This window comes from Arvicola amphibius, chromosome 9, assembly GCF_903992535.2.
Source record: "Arvicola amphibius chromosome 9, mArvAmp1.2, whole genome shotgun sequence".
Lineage (NCBI taxonomy): Eukaryota > Metazoa > Chordata > Mammalia > Rodentia > Cricetidae > Arvicola > Arvicola amphibius.
The window spans coordinates 38,910,739-38,936,346 of NC_052055.2; the positions used below are offsets into that span (position 1 = coordinate 38,910,739).

Here is a 25,608-nt window from a genome sequence, read left to right on the forward strand (position 1 = left end):
CCATTTTTTTTTCTTTTTCAAACAAAGTCTCACTCTTTAGCACAGGGTAGAGTGGAATTGATTTTGTAGCCCAGGCTGGCCTCAAACTCATGGTGCCTATACCACTCAGTGTCCTCTAGAGGAACAGAACCAACAGGGCGAGTATATATTTAGATGGATTTATTATACTGGCTTACACGACAGGTTAGGTGAGATCCGGTGCATTCTGGGAGGTAGGGCCTATGGTCATAGACAGGACACAGGTCACGCAGTCCAACAATGGCCGTCTCCGTGCTGGAGAGCCGGAGAAGCCCAGAGCTGCTCCATGGGGCTGGGTGACTCCGCAGTCCCAATCCGGTGCCAAAGGCCTGGAGGATTCCTGAAGAACTGCTGGCCTTCAGTCTACCTTGGAAGTCTGAAGAAGCTGACGTCAGAGCGGAGGACTCACACTGAGACACCAGGGCAGGGAAGCGCAGTAGAGGCGTTTCCCTCTGACCTCCTACAGCAGCGCCAGCACTGAAAGGGGCAGCCATGCTTAGGGTAGGTCTTTCTGCTTTAAATAACAGGGTCAAGGTCTCACACAGGTGTTCCCAGTGACTTAGCTCATAACTGAAACTCCAGATCCAGTCAAGCCGACAGCCAGGATCGACCATGACAGCTGTCCCCCAGTCTCAGCCTCCTACATGCTGGCATCAGGCACAAGCCACCACAGCTGGCTGCCACTCTAATCCATTGAAGTGCACAATTCAGGGGCGCTGTTTACAGTTACACTGTGGACAGCTGTCCCCATTATCTATTTCCAAGCAGAAACGAAACCACTAAGCAATGACTTCCCACTCTCCCTTCCTCCCAAGACCCTGGGAATGTCTAATCCACTTCCTGGCTCCATGAATCGTCTATTGTAAATATTTCGTAGCAGAATCATACAATGGGAGTTCTTTTACATCTTCCTGCTCTCACTGGCTGTGTTTTCAAGGTTCCTCCGTGTTGCAGCTGGTGCCGATACTCAGTACTTTTTCATGGTTGACTAATGTTCTCCTGTGTGGATAAGTTTTATGTTTTTCTCTTCATTTGTAGACAGACGCTGGAGTGTTTCAACCTGCTGCAGCCCCTTGTGAATAATCTTGTTAAGAACATTGTTTTGCCGGTGTGGCTGCTAATGTCTATGGCCTTAGCACCTGGGAGGCTAAGGTAGGAGGATCAGGAAATTCAAGGCCAGCCTTAGCCACCTAAAGAGTTCCAGGCAAGCCAGGCACGGTGGAGCATGCCTTTAATCCCAACAATTGGGAGGCAGAGGCAGGAGCTCTCTGTGAGGTTGAGGCCAGCCTGGTCTACAGAGTGAGTTCTGGGACAAAAGCAAACAAACAAAACAAAGCAGGTGTCCATTATCTGCCAGGAACTGTGCTGAGATAATCTAGTGGGGAAGTCTCTTCCTCTTGGCTGTGTTGAGAGCACTCCGTGAAGGGGAGGGAGGGGCTGGAAGATTCTGCAGGGACAAGGGCAGGCCAGGTGAAACTCCAGCCTGTGAGATTTGTAGTACTACAGGGGCTGGTGACAGAGGGGAAACTGAGACCCCCAGAGCCTCTGGATGCTGAGCTGGCAGCTGATTGTATCCAGCCCCTCCCTCTGCAGCTGAGGAGACCGAGAGTTAGGTTGCCATGCCTCCATGGAGAATGCCTGAGTGCCACCTCTGGCAGGCTGGAGGAATTCCTGACAGTGATATTCTACTGATACAGTGACGGGCTCGTGACCATCCAGCCAGTGCCAGCAAGTTAGCCAGGAACCACAGCATAACAATGCCTACTATGTGTTAGATTTGGAATGCCAAATCTACTACATATGTTCTCTCCTTCAGCCTTGTGATAACTCTGCGAAGTAGAAATCTTTCAAATACCTTCCAGCTGAGGAATTTGTTCCAGCTGGGCACAGCCACTAAGAAGCAGAGTCCAAATCATGACCACTGTCATGCCACCCAAGCCCAAAGCAGGCCTCTTCCAGCATGGCGTTGGCATCTGGGGACTCCTCAGGGCCTCTGAGAGATGGGGGACCTTCATTACTGCTCCGGTTGCTGGGTCTCTGGGGTTATGAACCTGACGTGCAGGGTTATTAGGGAAGTTGGCAAGAAGACTCAGTGGGTCAAAGTGCTTGCTGCCAAGACTTATGACTTGAATTTTATTCCCAGGATCCACACATTGGAAGGAGAGGATCAACTCCTGAACGTTGTTCTTGATCTCCACATGTGCCCATAAATCAATGCCATAAAAATTTAAAATATAACTGAGCATGGCAGCTCACTCCTTTAATCTCAGCATTTGAGAAGCAGAGGCAGGGGTGAGTTTGAGCCCAGCCTGGTCTACTGAGTGAATTCCAGGACAGCCAGGGTTACACAGAGAAGCCCTGATTTGGGATTCCCCTCTGTATGCTGTGAATACTATTGGTTAATAAAGAAACTGTCTTGGGCCTGCACAGGGAATAGAGGTAGGAGGTAGAAACAGAGGTAAAAAACTAAACTGAATGCTGGGAGAAAAGAAGGATGGAGTCAGAGAGAAGCCATGTAGCCCTGCCTGAGCCAGACATGGAAACTTTACCTGGGAAGCCACAGCCACACGGCAATACACAGATAAATAGAAATGGGTTAAATTAAGATGTAAGAGCTAGCCAATCGCTGGGTGGTGCTGGGCCACGTCTTTAATCCCAGCACTCAGGAGGCAGAGGCAGGAGGATCTCTGTGAGTTCGAGGCCAGCCTGGTCTACAAGAGCTAGTTCCAGGACAGGCATCAAAGCTACAGAGAAACCTTGTCTTGAAAAAAAAAAGTTAGTCAATAAGAAGCTAGAGCTGATGGGCCAAGCAGTGATTTAATTAATACAGTTTCTGTGTGATTATTTCGGGTCTGAGCTGCCAGGCAGCCAGGAAACAAACTAGCGGCCTTTTACAACAAAACCCATTCTCAGAAAACAAAGTGAAACAAAACAAAACAAAACAAACAAACAAATAAAGAGAGAAAAATGAAAGAAAAAAAGAAAAAAAGAGAAAAGTCAACAAACAAAAAAAATTTAAACATTTCAAAATAGTATTTTGGAGCCTAAATCCTGAATCCACTCTGAAATCCACTCTGAAAAATGAGGACAGGTTTCTGAAGTGGACATTTCCCAAAGACCTAGACCTATTTAATTCAGGGACCATGAGAATCCTACAAACTTTGATTCTGGTCATGGGCCCAGCCTGAAGTTAATGGGGAATGCTTGAGGCCAGGCCTGAGACAAACAGGATTATCACTGTCCCCACCCTCTCCTGTCACCTGATGGGTGGACAGAGGGTGAACCTAGGCTCCCTGCTCCCAGCCTGCTTTGGGGCCTTATGGGAGGGACATACCCTTCTACTGATGCCCAGGGTGGAAGCCCATTCTGGACCTGGGTTCATTCCCTGAAGGCAGTGAGGTATAGGGAGGCAATTGGCCCTGTTCTTCTTCTCCTGCTGTGTGGCACTGGCAGGGCCGTCTCCATCTCTGAGCCTCAGTTTCTTTATTCATTCAATGAGCAGAATGACAGTCATTCAGAGGACAGACAGGTGATGGTCAAACCTGCAGAGCATGTGACAGACACACTGGAGGACCTGAGAAACCAGCTCTTTAAGAAAGAGGGTGTGCTCTGTGAGTTTGGGACCAGTCTGGTCTGCATAGAGGGAAAAAAAGCCAGAAAAAAAAAGAAAGAAAAGAAAGCATGCCTTTAATCCCAGCACTCAGGAGGCAGAGACAGGTGGATCTCTGAGTCCAAGGCCAGCCTGGTCTACAGATTGAGTCCCAGGACAGGGCTAGAGAGATGGGTCAGGCTGATTTTCTAGAGGTCCTGAGTTCAATTCCCAGCAACCACATGGTGGCTCACAACTATCCATAATGAGATCTGGTGCCCTCTTCTGGCATGGAGGTATACATTCAGAACACTGTACATAATAAATAAATCTTAACAAGAAAGAAAGAAAGAAAGAAAGAAAGAAAGAAAGAAAGAAAGAAAGAAAGAAAGAAAGAAAGAAACAAAGAAACAAAGAAACAAAGAAAGAAAAAGCAGCTTAAGGATGGAAGGGGTCATATTGGCCCACTGAGGGGATACTCTCCATCATGGCAGCATTTGTCACACATCGGGAACATGAGGTAGCCGGTGACACTGAAGTCGGGAAGCAGAGGTGAATGCTGGAACTCAGCTGCCTCCCTCCTTCTCTCCTTCCTATGCATTAGAGACTTCAGTCCATGAGATGGTACTTCCCACATTCAGGGTGCACCTTCCCTCCCCAGCCAAACTTCTCTGGAATCTCCTTCAGCTACTACCAGTAGTGCCTCTCCTGGGCGATTCTAAACTGAGTCACGTTAATGCTGAGGATCAGCTATCCCGCTGTAAGGGAGGCTGTGACGGTGAATGCGATTGTCAGATGGATGGGCTGTGGAGTCTACTTAGAGACCTGCCTCGGGCTGGTCCTGTGAGAGTGTTTCCAGGGAAGATTAATGGAGAGAGAAGACTCTCACTCCGAGTGGGTGGCAGAAGTGGCGACATCTTTGCCTTTGCCTGCCCAGTTCTTCTCCTCCTTCTTCCTTCTTCTCTCCCCCAGTCCAAGACAGGTTTTCTCTGAGTAGCTTTGCCTGTCCTGGAACTCGCTCTGTAGACCAGGCTAGCCTTGAACTCACAGAACTCACAAAGATCCACCTACCTCTGCTTCTGATTAAAGGTGTGCGCCACCACTGTTCAGCCCAGCTCTGCTTCTTGCTGGTGTACCCATCTTGTTGTTGCTACCACCCTCCATTGTAGACTTTGCAATCCATTGTCTTTGGCGTTTGGACTTGGGCTGAAGACCGGTAGATCTCCAGGAGTGTTCCAGGCCTTCAGCACCAGGTGAGGACTCTGAGGGATTCAGCCTTGTGGACTGAGCAATTACAGGGCTCTCAAGCTCTCCAGTGTGCTGCTAGCAGCCATTGCTGGACCACCCAGCCCCTTGCTTGTAAGCCAATCTAGTAATCTCCTTGTTTGTGGGTTCTGTTCCACTCGAGGACCCTGACTAACTTGGCACCTGTGGGTTCTGTGTGGGGACAGCCATACCCAAGGCCCACTATGAGCCCCAGGAACAGCTCTCAATAGAAGAGGGAGTTTGCTAGTGGCCTTGGGTGCTGGAAGTGGACCACAGGCCTTGGCCGGGGGAGGCCTCCTGTGACTAGGGCCATGCTGGGCTGGTCACCTCTGCTTGTCATGTGAGGGAGGCAGGTGACTGCCCCTCTCCCATTGATTCAGAAAGGTACTTTGCTGCTCTAGAGTTTGCCTAGGCTTGGGGTGGGCATGTGGGTCAGGCTGTAATCTAGACACTATCTCCAATGCCCCCACATATCCACTTTCTCTCTCAGCTATGATAGGACACTAAGGAATAGAAGGCTCCATTGTCCACAGGAAGATTGGGTAGCATAGGTCAGAGAAGAGGAGCCAGGCTCAGGGCTAAGGCTCCAGTCCCAGAGGAGAGCTACTCTTACTCAAGAGCCTTTATCTCTTTCTCTCTCCCTTCCATCTCCCTTCCATATGTGTGTGTGTGTGTGTGTGTGCGCGCGCGCACATGCACACATGCATGTATGTGTGCAAATAGGTGCATGCATGGGGTCTCCATGTGCACATGTGTACACGTGTGTATAGGCCAGAGGTTAATCTCAGGTACCATCTAGGATGGATTTTTGTTGGAGTTTTGTTTGAGACAAAGTCTCACTCACTACATAGCCCTGGCTGGCCTGGAACATGCTGTGTAGACCAGGCTTGCCTGGAACTCACAGAGATCCACCTGCTTCTTTCTCCTGAGTGCTGGGATTAAAGCTGTGTGCCGCACCTGGACACCATTGCCGTTTTGAGACGGGATCTAGGACTTGCTGAGTAGGTTGACTGTTTCTGCCTCCCTGGTGCAGGCACCACAGTGTGCACCGCCATGCCCAGCTTTTTACACAGGTGTTGGGGATGAAACTCAGTCCTTATTCTTGGGCTAATGCTTTATTTACCAAGCCATCTTCTCAGCCTTTTTTTCTTTTTTAAGCTAGATTCTCACTATGTAGCCTGCACTGTCCCCAAACTCATGGTGCTCCTACCTGGGAGTGGAGTATGCCACCACACCCTGCCTACCTTTGGATCTGGCTCTGCCTAGTGAGGAACTCAATCCAGCTGAGGCTGAGGAGGAGCTCGAGGTGGAGGGATCAGCGTGCACAGAGAAGAGCCTGAACCCCAGAGGCCGAGGAGCTGGGGGTGAGATGAGGCCACGAGGAAAACAGAACTGACGGCATGTGCCTTGTCAGCCATGAGGCGATCTTGGATTTTGTCCTGAGTACAGGGAGAAGCCACTGCAGAATGGGGTGCTATCATGACATTCTGCAAGGACCCCAGAGGTGATGAGAGGAGGGTGGGGCAGGGCTGGAGAAGGGGAAATAGTGAATGGCTGTGGTCCTATAGTGTTCTTCCAACTCCCTCAGTTTCTTTCTCCCTTAAGGCCAGCCCAGATTTCAGCAAGGTAGGATGCCCCAAGAGTTCTACATGTCCCAGGGCTGGGGAGGGTGGCTGGGCAGCAGGGAGGACTTGGAGAGACCACCAAACCTGGCAACCGCTGGGCCTGTGAGGCAAACTTCTGGCAGTGTTTGTCTTGGTCTGCTCAAGCATTGCAGCAAGACACTGGAGACTGGGTGACTTATACAGAACAGAGGTTTGCTGGGCGGTGGTGGCGCATGCCTTTAATCCCACCACATGGGAGGCAGAGGCAGGCGGATCTCTGTGAGTTCGAGGCCAGCCTGGTTTATAGAGTGAGTTTCAGGTCAACTAGGGCTGTTACACAGAGAAACCCTGTCTCAACAACAACAACAACAACAACAACAACAAGAATAGAAGTTTATTTAGTTCCCTGTTGGTTCTGGAGACTTGGTAGGACAAAATGTAGTGGTTACTATCATCCATCTTCAGCTCTAGAATCTAACAGGAAGCAAACCTCTGGGCATGAGGGGGTTTCTACAGGGTTAATTAAATAGGGGCAGCACCATCCCACAGACTGGGGTCCTGGGCTGAATACAAATGAGAAGGAGAGCTGAGTGCCAGCATTAGTCTCTCTCTGCTTCCAGCCTGTGGGTGCCATGTGACCAGCTGCCTAAAGCACCTGCCGCCATGCCTCCCTGCCATGAAGGACGCCCTTGAACTACAAGCCAGAGCAAACCCTTTCTAGATACTTGGTGATGGCAACAAAAAAGTAACATATAGAAAGAGCATGGCACCACATCAGGCTGGGCTCTTTGTGCCGCACATGAATGTGGTCAGGTGGAGCAAGTGCTCCATGTCCCTTCTCTTTTCATAAAGTCACAGTTGCCATCCTGTGAAGCCATAGTTTCAAGCTAGTCTCACTGTTGTAAAAGTAAATCTGTTGGCCTGGCCTGTCACCTGGGTACCCTGTCCCTTTAAGAAACAATCACTCCCAATCTCCCCCTTCCTCCCACCTCCTCTCCAGCCCATTCTATCTCTATCTGTCCTTCTTCTGGAGAGGTTGCTTCTGCCTCTCTTCCTCCTCCCCCTTCTCCCCTTCCACCCTTCTTTCTTCTCTTTCTCTTCTTCTCCCCCCCCCCCCACTAAATAAACTCTATACCTAAGCTTTCTCTACAAAGCGTATCTGTCTCTCTCTCACCTGCCAGGGGACCTGTGTGGCCTCAGGTCATCTGCCACCGCCCCTCATGGGACAGACCTTGGGTCACCCACATCATGAATGATAACATTGGTGAGTGACTTGGCCAGGCTCTCTCCATGTTCCTTCCTGCCCATGGGCGGGTGACCTAAGGCACATGGGGAACCTGGGCCTGGACCACTTTCCAACTTCCTGTGCCTGCTCCATCACTGCAAATGGTAAGGTCCCCTTCTCCAAGTCAGTTTTTGCAGACATTCATCTCTGATGATTCTCCATGGCTGAGGGCCAAGATCTTGTTTCTCATCTCAGACTGTAGTCCCTTGGCCACCCAGAGTGGCCCCGGTCCCCACCCTCTGAGCTGGTGAGCCTTAGGATAGCCTGAACAATCAGTCACTTGATCCCCACCCTCTGTGCTGCGTCTTACGATAGCCTGAACAATCACTCAACCCTCACTCTGTCTCAGAGACGTCTGCAGACAGCTAGCCATTGGGTCTCCTCTCTCTCTCTCTCTCTCTCTCTCTCTCTCTCTCTCTCTCTCTCTCTCTCTCTCTCTCTCTCTCTCTCTCTCTCGTTCTTGGCCATGGGGAACAAACCTTCTAACAGACCCTAAACCTCTAAACTTAATGCTTTACTTACAGATTCCTCCCACCTTTGTACTAAGAAATGAGCTATGCACCCCTTAAATATCAACCTAAAGTGGGAACTTTCTAATTTCTGTCAGCAAACAGGCAGGTGAGAAAGCTTCTGTCTAGCCATGCTCCACACTACCGATGTTCCGCCAGTTTCCCACACCTTCTGCTTTTCCTTTCACTGGGCAGCCCCACCACCCGCCTGTAAACGCTCCTTCTCTCACTTCTATTCTGTCCCTGCCACTGCCACGGCCACTGCTGGTCCCTCAGGAACTGGCAAAACTGGCTGGATCCACCGAGGCGGCTGTTCCACTCCCAGCCCTCACTCCCTACAGTAGCTGACTGCACTGGGTAATTTTCCTGTCTACATCATTTATGAAAGAATATGTGAATGGTGTAGCCACACAGATGTGATTCTGTTTTAAATGTATGTTTTACACGGCCTCTATGTTTCTCGTTATTTGTATCTATTTAAAGTTCCTGCCACAGCTCTAAAAATGTGGTTTCTCCCTGCAACACATGACTGCTGCCATCTTGACTAAGGGCAGTCAGGTAACCAAGTCCTGCCATCTTGACTAAGGGCAGATCAGGTAACCAAATTGCCATCTTTACTGAGGTACCCTTTGCCCTGTCTCGCCGTTTACTTAAACGCTTTTATCTCTAAATTCCTCTTACTGACTCTGTTGCATGTGTGTTTTGAGCAGTGGCATGCTTTCAGTAGGGCCCACCAGAACATCCAACTCCTGTTTAATATATGTGTGTGTGCATGCATGTGACTTCTGAGTTAACTTTATGTGTGAATATAAGTTAGCTTTAACTCCATGTGCATATGTGTATGAAACTTAAATTCAACTGTGTATAAATGTATGTACACTTACTGTTAAAAAATGTTTTATGTAGTCCCAGTCCTAATGAGCTCTGTTCACCGAATCTCATTCCAGACTTAAAAAAAGCAGTAAGTCTCAAACATTTTATATTGTTACATACTTTTAATCTCTTACAAAATATTGTATATGTGATCCAACCCTGCTTCAAAATATATTAAGCTGTTTTCTGCTATTGTAAGCATCTATTGCAAACAGTTTCTTCTTGTTTTTCAAAAATATAAATCTCATTTTGTTGGGAGCAATGAACCCCCAGATCCTGAATTTCTTGTAAACTTGTTTTCCTCTGCTTTAAGACAGCCTGCAGCTGCTCTGAACATGAGACCCTCAGGAGTTCCTGATGGCAGGAGAGTGGTTTCAGGTGGGTTTGGCTGGGGCGTGACTATCAGTTAAGGATCCCTATAAAAGAGGCTCTGGTACACAATAAAGGGCTTCTTGGGGGCATTCTGGCTTCAAGGATGACCCGTGTCTTTGTCTGTGAGTCTTTGTGTGTTTCAATCTCCAGCCCCTTGCCCGGTTCACGAACTGTAAGGTGGCGCACAGAGCGCAGACAGGCGTGGTGTGCTACATCATTTGTTAAGTTAAAAACCAGTACAGTCAAGGTTGGACCCAACTCTCCAGGCAGATTCTAAACTAATCATAACTTTAAATATGATAAACAGGACTCAAGTGCTCAGAGATCTGGGGAATATGGCATTTAAATGTTTAACTATTAAAGGCTTTTCATAACAGAGAAACAGGTTGATTCCTAGCAGCAGCACCCTTTCTCCTCCAAAGAAGACAGAAGACAGATGGGCACAGGACAACATCCATCCGCAATTCACTTCATCAAGCGAAAGTGCTAACCACTGGGAAGAACTGCCTTTCACCTAAACTCCTGAAGATCTCCAGACAGTGGGCAGCATCGCTGGAATCAATGGCCTAGCTGCTCAGGTCAAGGTAGGCCTGTCTTCCTACAGATGTCCTAACCCACAGGATCTTTTAAACCTGGCAGTCCTGTGCTAAACAACAGAAGGCAAATACAGTCCTGATGCTCCTGTCTTCAACGACCATGGAGGACCCTGAGGAGAGGCTCTAGGTAGCCACTTGAGTAAGTTCTCTGTCATTTTTACTAAATCAATAACTCAAGTAAAAATTTTTCCTTCTCAAAGATCTCTGATGTTTGACAGCTGAGAGGTTTTGTCAGTTTAAAAGGACAACCTCACCAAACAAATTTCAGTATAACTCCTTACTATGTTCTAAATAAAAGGTGTTTTAAGATATACAAATGCAAGTTATGAAGGTGTGTACCCACAAGTTATAAAGGTCTGAGGACAAATGCAAGCTGTAAGGATGGTTATGTCCTCTGACTTCAACAATTCTCTTCAAAACACGAACTTTATGTGCTCTTTCCACAGCTTCTATGGCGAGGGAGAGTGAATGCTGTCATTAGAAGGCCACCAGCCCCGCTTTCTTATCTCACTTGGCTCCCTAGAGACAGGCCGAGAGAAATTCATTTCCTTGTGGGTAAAATAAGGAAATCAACCACTCCCCTCTTGGCCTGGCACAGAAGGTGTTGTCCCATGGGAGCACTGGGCAGTGAGCCACCCACCAGCTCCTGGCACGACAGGGGCCGCAACAGGGCTGGCCTCCCAGTGCCCTGCCCAGTGCAGTCACTGCCAACTGGGATGGAAGCCTCTGTGGGTTGCCAACCCAGAGCGCTGGCAAAGTTCTTTTTCTGGGAATGTGCACTGCGGAGGTTTGCTGGGTGCAGCCGTACTTTGTGTGGGAGAGAATGGAGCTGATTTTTATTTTTATTTTTATTTTTGTGTAGTTTTCCCAAGACAGGATTTCTCTGTGTAATCCTGGCTGTCCTGAAGCTCACATTTTTAGACCAGGCTGGCCTTGAACTCACAAAGATCTGCCTGCCCCTGCCTCTGAAGTGTTGGGATTAAAGGTGTGCGCAACCACCGCCCCACCCCACATGGAGCTACATTTTTTTTTAATATTTATTTATTATGTATACAATATTCTGTCTGTATGCCTGCAGGCCAGAAGAGGGCACCAGACCGCATTACAGATGGTTGTCAGTCACCATGTGGTTGCTGGGAATTGAACGGAATTGAACTCAGGACCTTTGGAAGAGCAGGCAATGCTCTTAACCTCTGAGCCATCTCTCCAGCCCATGGAGCTACATTTTTTTTGTTGTTGTTTTTCGAGACAGGGTTTCCCTGTAGTTTCTAGAGCCTGTCCTGGAACTAACTCTCGCAGACCAGGTTGGCCTCGAACTCACAGAGATCCGCCTGCCTCTGCCTCCCGAGTGCTGGGATTAAAGGCGTGCGCCACCACTGCCCGGCACGGAGCTACATTTTTAACAGGGACCATTAGGATGAATGTCGGTGCTCCAAGGCAGGAACCTGGTCCCACACACTAAGCCTCGGAGAGTTGGAGGATTTCTCAGCCAGGGACACATGGTTCTGAAATGCAGATCTGTAGGTCTCAGGTTTCCAATGAAGCAGGATAAACAATTGTATAGACTGTCTATGGTATAAATCCACAGACACCACTGGAAGGACTGACGGAGGGCAGGTTCTCTCCTGGTAGAGGCACTATGTTGGAATGTCTTTCTTCTTATTGACAGTATCTAACAGTGTAGATCGAGCCTGACCATCACAAAATTCACAGAAAACAATGGGCGAAGCATGTAAACTCTCAGCACCCCGAGCCCTTGAGCTCCTTCTGCATGTTTGGTTTGTGTCCCAGCAGAACACACTATTTCATGCATGGTGCCAGGGATGGAAGCTACAGGGTGTTCAAGCTGAGTGCACACTCCACCACCCAGCCGTTACAGAATGGTCCGCATTTGCTTCCTCTTCCTTCTGCTTCCTTTAGTAATGGCTGAGGCTGAGGCTGGATTCCAGGGACCTGGGCTTGCTAAGGGGAGTGTTTCAACACTCAGCCATGCTCCAAGGCCTTTTTAAAATACTCTTTTGACAGGTATAAATACTTATAGATGCTTTTAAGCATTTAAATTATCCTTATTTGTGTGTGTGTGTACATGTGTGTGTGTGTCTGTATGTGTATGTGTACATGTGTGGAGGTCAGAGGGACAACTTGTAAGAATTGGTTCTTTCCTTCCATCATGTGAGCTTCAGAAATCAAACTTGGCTGGTTAGGCTTGGCAGCAAGCCCCCTTATCGGCCGAGCCATCTCCCTGGCCCTAGATGTTTCCCTGGCTCTACCATGTATCCCTTTTGACCTGGACATGCATGCGGCTGGATGTGGGCTTCTGCCTGGAATCACAGCACTTGGGCATAGAAGTGGGAGGATAATAGAGCATTCAAGGCCAGCCTGGGCAAAATGGGCAGACTCTGTTTCACAAGAAGAAAAAGAAGAAACGAGTTACATGTGTAATCAGAAAAAAGAATGGATGAGAGAAGGAAAAAAATGTCTTCCAATGACTCATGACATCATTGAAAATTAGAAGCCTGGACATTTTTACAGACTTAGCCGGTCTTTTTGTGGTTGTAGGAGCTGGGCTCAGCAGGGAGATTGGGTGGCCTGCCAAGCTCTGGGTGTCTGTGGTTTGTGTGGGGGTGGTACTAGGGCCTCCTCCCCTGGGCTTTGTGGAGTACTGACCATGGGGGCTGGTAGGAATTGCAGGGAGACCAGGAGGATGCTCAGAATTGGGAGGCGGGGTGAGGATCTGTCTTCCTGTTTGTTGAGTATTTGCAAATGCAGGCCAGGAGATATTAAGGAATAATAAGGTCAAAGTCCTTATTTATGGCCTTGGGGTAGTTAATGTGTAATATTCTGGGATATAAACCTGACCAAGAGGTGATACCTTGCACACGAGCCTCTGGGAGTGACTGGGAGAGCTGTGGCTGGGAGCTGTCACTATGTCGGTGAGGATGCTGGTCCTTGGGCCTACTTCCCTCCACTTGCTTGTTTTTGCTTGAGTGTGTGGGTTAGAGTAGGGTGTTTGGGGGTCCTCTACTGATGCCCTTCTATTGGTCTGTTTCTCCATGAGCATAAAAAAAAAAAGCTGGGATTAAAGGTGGTGGCAAAAAGAAAAAAAAGAAAGTTGGGTGGATGGTCTCTAAACCCCTTAGCGTTGAAGCCGCCCATCTCTCTGCTCACCAGGCTCAGGGCCAGGACCTCTCTGTGAGAACAGTGATGGTAATATTAATTATGACTGATAACCACTACTGAGTCTCACAAGACGAGAAACTGATGTTCAGGGACTGGGAAAAGGTTCCATATCAATGAGAGAGTGTGTACTTAGTATGTTCAAAGCCCTGGGTTTGATCTTCAGCACCACAAAAATAACATATTTTTAAAGGAATCACATGGGTAGAGTGCTTGCCCAGCATGTACGAGGCCCTGGGTTTGATCTCCAGCACTGCACAAACTGTATGTGGGGATGCAGCTTGCAAGCCCAGCATTCAAGGGCTAGAGGCAAAAGGAGCTCTGAGTTTGAGGCCAGCCTGGTCTACACAGTAAGTTCCTGGCCAGCCAGAGGTACATACTGAGTCCCTGTCTCAAAAGAGAAAGAAAGAGGCTGGGCATGGTGGCGCACGCCTTTAATCCCGGCACTCGGGAGGCAGAGACAGGCAGATCTCAGTGAGCTCAAGGCCAAGCATGGTCTACAAAGTGAGTTCCAGGATAGTCAGGGCTGTTACATAGAGAAAACCTGTCTTGATAAACCAGAGGGAGATGAGAGATAGAGACAGAGACAGAGACACAGAGACACAGAGACTGAGGCTCAAGATAATATTATAAGCCCCCATCTACAATTTGAAAAGGTGTGTTTCACTCTCTGAAGATTGCTGAGCCTTTGTTCCAATCTGGCTCAGCTGTGACTTTAGACAAGTGGATGTCCCTCTCCTGGGGCCTTGGTCTCCCCTGATGTGTATGGGATGGGACCGCATGGCATTCTCTGGGGTTTAGATGGTAGGTTCATTTCTTAGAATTGTTGAGGAAAGCCACTTTGAAATAAGGGGCTGACCACCACAGAGACTTCTCTCTTCGTCCTGTCTAAGTCTGGAATCCAGGGTGGGCAGGGCCTGGCATTCCCTGAAGGTTCTGGGGAGGAACTTTACTTATGTACTCCAGTTTCCTGTGGATGTGGGCACCCACAGGTCCTGTTTCCAGAAGCCCCGTTACAGGGCTTGCTTCTCTGCATATGGCCTTCCCTTTGGAGGGGAGTGTTTCTGTACCCAGTTCCCTTCCCTTTCAATTTTTTTAAAAAAATATTTATTCTGTATTTTTGTATGTGTGTATGTGTGCACGCATGTGTGTATCTATACCATGTGCATTCCTGGTACCCACAGAGGCTAGACGATCCCTTGGAACTAGAATTATGGATGGTTGAGAGCCACCATGTGGGTACTGGGAAACAAACCTGGGTCGCCTATACAAGAGCAGCTCTTAACCACTGAGCCACCCCTCTGGTCCCATTTCCCTTCCTTTTTCATCTAGGACATTAGCTCCAGTGCATTAAGGGCCTATCCTAGATCAATCTGGTCCCGTATTAGGTTGTACCAAGACCCTATTTTCAAGGTCACAGTAGCAGGTGCCAGGTGGGGCGAATAGGACGCCTGTGTGTGTTTGGCAAATGACATCATCCAAGCCAGTGTAGGTAGTATGCAGGATGTCCGTGTGACCGGGTGTCAGTAGTAAACTGAGAAACTGATGGCCTGGCTGGAAGCGAGGGCAGAGGAATACTAGATAGTACAGGGGTGGCCACCCTCATTTCTGCCATCTGGGTCAGGTCCTATGCTTAGGCCTCACAAACCGGATGTTGAACTTCCTGCAACCGTCTTGAAAGTGGAAGCTATTGGTCTTGGAGCTTTCCTCAACATCTGTCACACAGTGGGTACTTAACAACTGCTTCTGACTTCTTTTAAGGGGTGGGTTTGGAATTCTGGGACTTCTGCATGCTAGGGAAGTCCTCTACCACTTAGCTCCATCCCAGCCCAACTGATTGACTAGTTTTGTCGTTTTGACAACTTTGTACTCACACATAATGTATTCTGACCATTCTCTCACACCCCCGTTAGTGTATGTGTATGATTGCACTCACATGTGTATGTGTGCCACCTTAGCTGTCACCACAAAAATGCTTCCTTTGAGACAAGGTCTCTCAGTAGCCTGGAGGTTAAAAGTATTCACTTAGGCTGGACTGCCTGGTCATGGAGCCCCAGGGATCTTCCTGACTCTGCCTCCCCAGACTTGGATTGCAAGCATGGATCACCACTCCTTATTGTTTTGGGTTTTTGTTTGTCTTTTGAGACAGGGTTTCACCATGTAGCTCTGGCTGGCTGGAAACCTGCTGTATAGATCAGGCTGACCTCAAACTCACAGAAGCTACCTGCCTCTGCCTCCCAAGTGCCAGGATTAAAGGTATATGCCACCATGTTCCGCCTGACGTGGTCATTTCTGCATTACACCCATGTTTTGGGTGTGCTAAGGGCAGCTTGTTACATGAACACTGGGAAACTGTAAGACCTGCAGAGGTCAGGCTGCCCGTTCCATGACCTTCCATCCCTAGGTATTCTCTTCTTGGGTTGTGGGGTGGAGGAGAGTAAAGCAGAGGCTAAGGGGGCCCTGGGAAACCTGAGTCCCAATGCTGTGGTTTCCATGAGGGCAGAGAGGTAAGAGTCATCCAGAATGGCAGGATGCCAGAACGGCATAAGGCGGCAGCAGGGCAAAGGGTCCCTTTCATGATTCCCTGAAGCCTTTTGTTCTGTTGCTTGCTCCAGGAGAAATTTGAGATCACAAACTTGAACATGAAATCAGGGATGACCCTGAAAATTAAAGGCAAGATCCACAAGGATGTTAACAGGTGAGCAAGGCATGGGCGGGGCTGAGGACTGGGACCTCAAAGGCTAAGGGGCCTTTTTTTTTTTTATGCTCCTCATCACATCCTTGCTGGCTCCTGTTAGGAGACGCCCTTGTGTCCTTTGGGTTAGGAACCCTCAGAATGTCAGGACAGACACTGCTCTCTGTTCCTCGTCTCAATTGTCAACAAAGGGGCAGGAGGAGAAGGGTGACACTCTGCCTGACCTGGCAGGTCTGAAGCCCGCTCATCACCCTCTTAACCAGGTCCTGTGACTCTAACCAGAGGCTGTCACCAGGGGGCAGCAAAGGCCCCCCTTTCCTCTACCTGAGTGTGCTGTTAATTCCCTGGCCGCTCAGCACTGCCAGCATTTGGTGAGATAAAACCTCTTAGCTCCTGTGTTAGGAAGGAGGCAGACACACAGACTAGGAGCTAAGAGAAAATGGCCTTCTTTCCTACCCAGGCTCCTCGCTTGCAGAAACATGCGGATTTGTCTGGTCTGAGAACCCCACACCCCAAAGGTCCTACTTGCAGGGACTCTGACTCGCTAACCCAGGCTCCTCTAGTGATCCTGCCAAGCCATACACCCCTGCCTGCAGCCCTCTGGTTACAGCCCTTCAACTGTCTCCTCCAGGACAGACAGCAGTTGTCACTCTTAATCACCCGGCCAACAGCCTCAGTGCCTGTTCCAAACAGAATGTGCCACTGCTGTGCACAGCCTAACAGGCTGCAAGTTACAGCTCTCAATGGCAGCATCTTGACGCGCTCCTCCAGCTTGTGGGCAACCAAAGTCCCCCGTCCTAAGCTGTTCTACTGCCATTCTTCCCTGTAGCTTCACTATTAACCTGGGCCAGGAGCAAGACAAGCTGAACCTGCATTTTAACCCTCGCTTCAATGAATCCACCATCGTCTTCAACTCTCGTGATGGTGGCAGCTGGGGACAAGAGCAAAGAGAAAGTAACAAGTGCTTCAGTCCAGGAGAGGAGGTCAAGGTGAGGTCAAATGGGAGCCCACATGATGGCCCTTCTGCCTGGACATGGGAGCACCGCCAGGCATCCTGAGGACCCCTCCCAGGCTCTCCTGACAAGTTTCCTCTCCCTGCAGATCACTGTGGCCTTCCATAATAGCGAGTTCAAGGTGACGCTACCTGACGGACACACAGTGACCTTCCCGAACAGGCTGGGTCAAAACCACCTGCGCTACCTAAGTATGGCCGGGCTCCAAATCTCCTCCTTCAAGCTGGAGTGAGCATGCAGCACCTCCTCAGGACAAGACCTCAGTCCCTAAACCCGTTTTTTAGCCCTCTCTGCGAGCTCCATCAGGACCGCGGTCTTTAGGTCCTCTAATTTCCCACGCTCTCCCCAGCCCCTAGGTCAAGAGCAAATAAAAGAATCCACATTTATTATTTCCACAGTGAGAAATGTTAGCACTTCCCATGCGTGTTAATGCTCCCCCACCTTCGATGCAGGGTTGGAAACTGAGGCACAGGGTACAGCGCTGCCAAGGGAAGAGGATGGGAGGTGCTCCCAAGCCACCCTGTGCACAGAAACTTCCCTTCCTCCTGGTGACCTGAGCACCTGCCAAGCTGTCCCGCCGGATTATGGGGCAGATACTGGTTCCAGGCACCTGGGGCCAGGGTGTTCCAGGAACTGCAGATAAGGGTCCCACCTGGGCCTCTTATCGGTTAAGCATTCCAGGCTGGTTACTCATTACCTTGTCTGCCCCCCACTTCTAGCTGGGGGGCCTGAAAGGGGGTCCTCAACTTTCCAAACTCCCAGGAGGGGAAAGGGCACCTCAGCTGGGGCTGCCTCCCTGGCTTCTTAGGCAGTTAGCTTTTAGGGTCAGGCACAGGAGGCAGGTCTGGGGTTCACAGAAGACTCTACACCTGACCTTTCTCTGGGAACTGGAGAGGAGCCTGGAATCGGACTATTGAGGGCACAGTGGTGGCCTTTTGGGGGCAGCTCTAAATGAGCAGGATCAGGCAGTCCCACAGAGACAATGGCCCTGTATGGTCCTTATCCCAGCCCCACCCCACCCCACCCGGGAAGCATCCTGGGGCACAAAGCCCACACTGTGAGGCCATGGGGTTGGCACAGGGTATGACTGAAGGGCTAGTGGGCCTGGAGGCAGCAGAGGGAGGTGGGTCAGAGCAGTAAGGACCCCCTTACCAATGTCTGCCTTCCATAGACCAGGAAGGATGTGGGGCTAACTCCAGTTGGGTAACTGTCCATGTCTTGTGGGCAATGTAGTTGTTAGGTGATGGTGGGTGAGCTCAGCCCCTCTGCTTTCTGTGAGTCTTCAGGATGGCAGGACCTGGAGCCCATGCCCAGTCCCTCACACCTTGACTTCGTCATCTTCCTCAGCGTCAGCAAATTCAAAGGAATTGACCTGAACCGTGCTGGGCACTGGGGCTCTGTCACTAGCCGGAGGTGCACTCCATTCTTCATTCAGGCTCTCCCAGGAGCCGTGGACCTGAGGCAGCACCCCTGCCAGTTCCCGCCGCGCATCCATCTCGGTGTAGTGGCGGCTGGCCCGGCTGGCACCCCAGCTGGCTCCGTGCCTGCCAAAGGCCATGTTGGGAAGCACCTGGGGATTCTCTCCCACCGGGCTGGGTTTTACCTCAGCCACAGCGCCCAGCACAGCAGTGACCCCATTGGGGAAATGTCCACGGGCTGGGGGGCTTGCTGCGGGAGCTGTGAGGCTCGCTATAGGGTCTGGGGTGGTTATGGCACGGGCTGGGGGTTTTGCAATAGGGGCAGCGGGGGTTGCTGCTGAGGCAGGGGGCTTGGCAGCAGGGGCTGTGGTCTCAGCTGCTGGGGCTTCTGAAAGGCTCATGACCCCTAGCATCTCGCTGAGGAGCGAGGGGCCTAGGTCAAGGTCAAAACGGAAAGACAAGAGAGAGTCAGAGCGTCGAAGCTCGGGCTCAGGGGGGAAAGAATTTTGCTCTCGATCTTGAGCATGGTCGCGGTCGCGGTCACAGTCACGGTCTCGGTTGCTGTGCTTTTCCGCACGTGGCAGGCGCGAGATGGTGCAGAACCCAGAATCCAGGCCTAGCAGAGAAATGGGGCAGAGGTCAGGGCTGGGGTCCCTAGCCCGTTCTTGGAGACAAAGAACCAGGACAATCCTGATCTACCATGGGGCCCTTGGAAAGCTGTATCCTTTGCTTGCCTCTACACAGACCCCACAGCCTTCCACATGATCTGAAACTAATCCTGATGCCAGTTTACAGAAGAGCAAGTGGAAGTTCAGCTTGAGATGGGCAGACCTTGCCCAATGCCAGTCTGTCGGGGTTGGAGCTATGCCTGCAGCTTTAATCTTGACACTCAGTCCTGATGTGGACTTGGCCATGGTTCCTGACTCCCTCTATGAAACTGACCGATGGCTGCATGTCAGTTTATCTGCGGGCATACGAAGGAACCGGGAGCCAAGGCCTGAACAGAGAAATCATAGGTTCTCAGGACAGGGACATGCTTTCCAAAGGGTACCAGCCTAACCCTTACTTGCAGGACCACCAGGTCTGATACAGTGGCACCAAGACTGTAATGCAAAGCATGACCATGAGGGGGCAGCAGTAACCCACGGTCCCCTGGAGAGTTGGCCTGCCAAGGTGGCATTCACACCTGAATCAATTTGCCAAACTACAGGAGCCTTTGTTCAAATAACAGCTGTCCTGAGCACCTGCTACAGGGCTGCCTAGGTCACGGCTGACTTTACTCAATCTTTTCCTGTCTGGTGTTTTGAGACAGGGTCTCTCTATGTAGCCTAGGCTGTCCTGGAACTCACTGTGTAGAGTAGACTGGCCTTATTGCTTCATTGAATCTTAGCACTAAGACCAAGGGACCCATAGAGGTGAGGACTGGCGTGCAAAGGTCCATGCGCTTACTAGGACTGGAAACCAGAGCAGGCTCAGAGAGCCTCACTGAGATACCCTCAGACACTGAGGTGGGGGCTGCTTCATGGAAGGAGACAGGAAGGGGTGGACTGGCCACAAAGCCCAGAGATGAGAAAGGTTCGCCAGAGTCACAGAGAAAGTTAGAGGGTTGCTATAATACAAACTTTATATCTATCTCAGCCTCGAGGTTATGAGGCCTAAGTAGGCTGGCACCCTACCTCCCTAATGCCACCACCACCCCTCATCCTCAATCTAGGCTGGGGGCCAGACTCCAACAGTTCATAGACTTGAACAGCTATGGGGAAAGGTTGCTATGGAGGCCTGGCAGAACCCCACAATTTCTCTGGGTTTGAATCCCAGCAATGGAAAAGAGACTGCGAACCCAGGTCCTCACCATAACCAGAGCGGCCATCCGTGGAGCCGGCAGGCGTGCTGTCAAAGCTGAGCTTGCCCACCACCAGGCTGTCATAGGTAGCCTGGTTGAGCTGGGGCAGGGAAATGGCATTCTTGATGATGGGGGAGATGGCAGGCGGGGCGGGTGACGATGAAGGTGGGGAAGCCATCCTTCGAGGAGGCACCCCCACCCGGCGCACCTGCTGGAGCTTCCTGGCCAGAAAACTTCGGGGTGAGCGGTGGGCGTTCCCAGAGCGGCCCCCATGGTTGCTGAGGAAGGAAGTGTCACCGAAGACATCCCCACCACGGCCCACGTGCATGGTGTGGCGGAAGTCCCCAAGCGGAGGACTGATCATGTCTGCTGTCAGTCGCCTCTTTCCATGGGAACTGGACACCCATCCTACAGGAGACATCTTGCCCAAGCTCATGGTGGGGGCTCCTATGCCCCCCTGGGGGCCAGGCATCAGCTTTGGCTGCTCACAGCTGCTGATCCATGCCCAGCTAGGGCCAGGGGAGATGGCAGGCTGGGCTCAGGGACCCTTCTCAGCCTCTTCCTGTGGATGAGGATGGTGCAGCAGAAGCCAACCCTTGCTTGACTCTGTTAAGGCGCTGTCCCCAGTGCTGAGGCTGAGGGCGTCTATTCCTTCTTTTTCCCAGAGGCCCTGTCCCTTGCCCCTGGTGAGGCTGAGGATCAGAGAAGACACCAGATGGGTGGTCCCTGTCCTGGGGTGGAGACCTGGAAGGGCAGAGAGACAGCATTGTGGTATGGCAGCAGTAGAGGAAGTCCGAGTCCAAACAGTAGCCACCCAAGAGAACAAATGCAGCCGCCCAGCCAGGCACAAAGGAGGACCCGCAGAGTCCGTGTGTAGGGGGTTCAGGAAGGATCTGGGGGCGGTGGTGACAGAGTGGAGCGTGCTTACTGCACAAGCTCAAGGACCTTGAACTCCCCCAACACCCATGACGAAGTCAAGCGTAATCCCAGTGTTGTAGGGTGGCACCAAAACAAAACCAAACCCACAAGTTTCAGGCTCAGTGAGTGGCTCTGTTTCCAGGGACTAAGAGAGACAGAGCAGGACTTCTGTATGTGAGCATGTGGACCTATGCACCCACACACACACGTGCACGCCACGGCTGAGAGCCGGCAGCGTGGACGGCAATCGCAGTCAGAAGTGTGGAGGCCGCCGAGCATCACTGCCTGGGCGAGGACAGAGACTCCATTCTGCTCTGAGTTCACAATGGGCATCAGTGAAGCAGAAAAATGATCGACCATGACATAAAACCTGCAGGTGAGGTGTCAATGGCTCTCCTGCCCATGTCAGGCGACTCAAGACACTAGACTTGCCGGAGGCACTAGAGCAGGAATGAGAAATGGATTTGAAAGTGTAGTGACTTGCCCAGGACTTCTCGGGAAGAAACAGAGAGTTGGGTTCGCCATCCCAGCGACCTTGAGCCTGTTCCAGACACACGCCTCTTGCTGGCATGTTTCAGTTCTCTGGGGGTTCAAACCTATTCTACCTGGAGAGGCCAAGAGAAAGGAGGCGCCCTGCCAAGGTCTTGTGAACTGCTGTGTACACAGCCTGCCACACAGCCAGCACTGACACTCCTCAGGGCCCTCGGCCTCCAAGGTGCTTCCTGGAAAAGGGATCCTGTGGTCAAAAGTGGCTTTTTCCAGCCAGCTCCTGTGTGTCTGAGCATTCAATGATCTAAGAAGGCCTGCAGAAAGAGCTTCATCAGTTGGTCAGGTTGATGGAGGAGCCTTGTTGTTGGGGAACAAGTTTTAGGGAAAAAAATAGTGCCATGGGTGCCAAAAGCTAGTCCCTACATATGAACGTCCCTCCTGATCCCTCACCTCCTTCCTCTGCTGTGCTACCCTTCTCTGAGGACACCTCTGTGTCTCCTTTTTCCCTAGGTGGCTGGGGTGCTTAGGGTACTGAAGCCCATACTCTGGTTTTCTGTGACCCAGAGAGGGCCAAGTTTGCTTAAGGTCTCGCCAAAAAGCTAGTCCAAACTTGAACTCAGGGCCTCTGACTCACATAAGCCCTTGCCGGCTTTCAGGGCCCAGTCTTGTTTCCCTGAGCACTTTAAGGGTGGGGCGATGCCTGGATTTTCCTGCCTCTCCCTCCCAGCGCTTAGCACGTGGCCAAATCCATACCCAGCCTAATCATTAGCTGAGATAACCTTCCGGTCAGAGGACCACCCCCAGCCACCTTCTGAGAGGGTAGACTGGAGACTCAGAGTCCTCACCCTGTGACCTTGGTCAAGCCACCAAGACACACCTGCTCAACTGATAAAGATCTAAACTTGAGTTTCAACTTTTTTTTTTTTAAATTTTCTTAACCCTAACTGCAACCTCCAAGCTTAAGATTCTCAATGCAGCCCTTCTATAATGTTATTTGAAATTCAAAATAGGTTAACTAACAAAATAAAACAAAGAGCAGAACTGGACAAAGCTCGCTTTGTTTTGGGACTGCATTCTCTTCCGCCCCAGCAGTGGATCCTCCTCCAGTTCTAGCTCCTCCCCTCCTGGGGGGGGTGGACGCTTCTGAATCATCCCTTTCCCTGGCACCCCCAGCGGGGAGAAGCCCTCCTGGAATGCTTGCTGAAGTTATAAAGCATTCTGCTTGTTGTTGGCTGACCAACAACATGACGTCATCAGATGATTCTCCAACACCCCCTGGAGGCTTGGAAGGCTGGCTCAGGCTACAAAGAGGGCTGACAGGCCCAGGGAACAGACTCATCCAAGGTCCCTTGGCAGGTAAACACTGGCCAGGTTTCCCAGCTCCCCGGAAACTAGTCTCTACACTTCAGAGTCTAAAGGAAGGAGCTGGGGAACAGGGTAGGACTCACTTTGCAAAATGGCACAGGGAGGGGTCAACTGTGTCTAAATTGTGACACTACCAAATTCTCAAACTTCTGAGCTTCTTCCGGGCCCCTGCCCTATCCAACCCCTGACCAACCTTGTGATGAAGCCACCTCCCAAAGGCCTCTGGGCACCTGTAGATAGCATCCTCTAAGTCTACACCCATCTACTGCAGCAGAGCCTCCTGGACCAACTTCAGCTACTGTCTCTCTCTTCCCATGGAGAAAGAGGAAAAGCCTTCCTGCCAGAGAAGGCAGGAAAGAGCGGAAGATGTAGAAGAAACTCAATTCGCCCACTCTGGAGCAGGGTAGGCATGGGTTCAAATCCAGAACGTCACAAGTAAGGGACATCTTTCATTCTAGTGACCCTTCGATGCAACGGCTTAACACTGGGTGCCAGCCACAGACTACTGCTGGCCTTAGGGTCACGCCACCTGCACCGGGGGTTGACATACGAGGACCCTTTTTTCTCAAAGGCCCAGGAAACAGCCCCTGTAAATGCTCGATTCACCAATTTTACACGGGAAAAACGAGCTCTAGGTCACAGAACAAAACAGAATGTCCTGGAGCTTGCTTACATTCTACCAACACTGGCAGGAGTGCTTTGCCAGTGGAGTGACTATGGCAGACGTGGGGAAGTCACCAGAAGGAGAAACAGGATCCTGGTTCTGCACTTCAGCATCCACGACCCAGGCATGAGCTGTCACTGGTGAGAGGCCAGTCTCTGGGGAGAGCTCTTAAATCAACTGATCAACGGTATGGACACGTGCTCAGAGCTCCTTTGGCAGTAGTGACCACAGGGACAAGTTCGGGGGGCTTTGGCAGGGCGCATTCAGAGGCCAACAGGGGTGGCTGTGGGCACAAGGAAGTTGGGAAAGAAGAGCCACTCTGGCGGGAAAGGGCCAGGGGGTAGGAGCAGCCGCTCCTCGGAGTACCCTGATACTCCCTTAAGCAGGTGTGCAGAGCTCCCAGCCCCCCACAATCCAGGCAGCCTGCTTGGGGGGGGCACAGTTCTTTGATATCAACACAGGACTATGTAATTCTGTTGATTCAGATTCCTCCCAACCTGTGACATTTGGGATTAGAAGTTAAGTCCTCCAGGGGCATCCTTTCTAAGTCCAGCACTTTGAGGTGGTGGAAGATAGGGAAACTGAGGCCAGGAATGGGATAAGCTGTTGAACTTCCCGGCCAGTGGGCTAGGAGGGAGTGCCTCATGCCATTAGGGAGCAACTCGGAAAGCGTGAGGAAAAAACGAGGTTTTGTTTGTTTACAAGGTCTAGATATATAGCCCAGGCTGACCTCGAAATTGTGATCCTTGCGCCTCAGTTTCCCAAGTGTTGGGATTAACTTGTGTGTCACTATCGACTTACTAAGATGCATTTTTGCTCCAGTATCCCAAGGTAAAGCTAAGCCCCCTCCACTCTGCCGCTGTGCTCTCTCAGCCTCAGTTTCCCAGTCTAGAAAATGGGCTTCAAACTTGGCGAGTCTGGCATAGCTGGGACAAGGACAGAATCAGCTGGAATGGGAAGTCCAGGAAAGACTTCAACTAGAAAACTTTCCCTTCTGGGGACCTTGGAGGGGAGACTTCGGAGAGTCTCTGGGTCCGGTCCGGCAGCGGCTGCCGTGGCCAGAAGGGAACCGGACGGGATGACCTCATCCGCTGCTCCAGTCTGGAATGCAGCTGGGGAGGGGGCAGGGTGCCCTGTCCCCGTCCGCCCCCCTCCCCAAGCTTCCCGCTCCCGCTCTGGCGTCGCCGAGGGGCCCTGGGGTCCCTTCCCTTCCGCTGCCCGCGCAGGAATGCGCGCTGACGGCCCTAGGCTCGCCCTCTGCCCGCCTCCGGGTTTAGTGCTCTGTCCTCCGATCCTTGGTCCCCAGCGCCCTCCTGCAACGTGACAAAACAACCCTAGAAGTCTGCGCGTCCCGTCTTCTAAAGGTTGGTCCGCGCGCCCAGGATGGTGCGCACTCCCCCGGCCCGCGCTCGCGGTTACCTTGTGTCGTCGAACCCGGGGGTCCAGGGGCTGGTGCGCTGGCGCGTCCCTGCGAAGCCCGAGAGTCGCTGGGCCGGTCTGCGCCGCCTTGGCCGCGAGTTTGGCGGCCGGATCCCCGGGCGGGGGCGGGCTGCGGGCTCCCTCCGCCCCTGCTCCGCCCGCGGCGGCCGCGCCCCCTCCGTGCTAGCCACGCCGCGAGGGCTGCAGGGGCGCTGCGGGGGTGCCAGGCCAGGCCCCAGCCCGCCGCCCCTAGGCGGGGCGACCTCGGGAATGTTCACCCTGTCCTGAGTTGGGAATGTCCAGAGGAGGGCACAGGGACTCTTTGCTGCCCACTGCTCCTCAGATGACCTTGGGGAGTCCAGGACTGACAACTTTGGCCTGGGCCTCCAGCCTTTTTCTGCTGGAGCTGGGGGAACTGGCCAGAAGACCTTGAATTTTTTTTAAAGTGTGGGCATTCACTCTTTCCCTTTCTCTCCAGTCTCCTCCTGCCCCAAT

General features: G+C 51.4%; 2 protein-coding genes across 2 annotated transcripts; one reads left to right on the top strand and one right to left on the bottom strand.

The window, feature by feature from the left end:
• The first annotated feature begins 12,978 nt into the window (after nt 1–12,978).
• Lgals2 (galectin 2) lies at nt 12,979–17,402 on the top strand. The gene is made up of 4 exons (XM_038343491.1): nt 12,979–13,045; nt 15,905–15,987; nt 16,814–16,973; nt 17,086–17,402. Exons 1-4 carry the CDS (start codon nt 13,040–13,042, stop codon nt 17,227–17,229), a joined length of 393 nt encoding a protein of 130 aa, XP_038199419.1. The 5' UTR covers nt 12,979–13,039; the 3' UTR covers nt 17,230–17,402.
• Cdc42ep1 (CDC42 effector protein 1) lies at nt 17,366–25,249 on the bottom strand. Its single transcript, XM_038343490.1, has 3 exons — nt 25,114–25,249; nt 20,268–21,002; nt 17,366–19,031 (listed from the first exon to the last, which is right to left on the bottom strand). Exons 2-3 carry the CDS (start codon nt 20,728–20,730, stop codon nt 18,316–18,318), a joined length of 1,179 nt encoding a protein of 392 aa, XP_038199418.1. The 5' UTR covers nt 20,731–21,002; nt 25,114–25,249; the 3' UTR covers nt 17,366–18,315.
• Nucleotides 25,250–25,608: the final 359 nt, after the last annotated feature.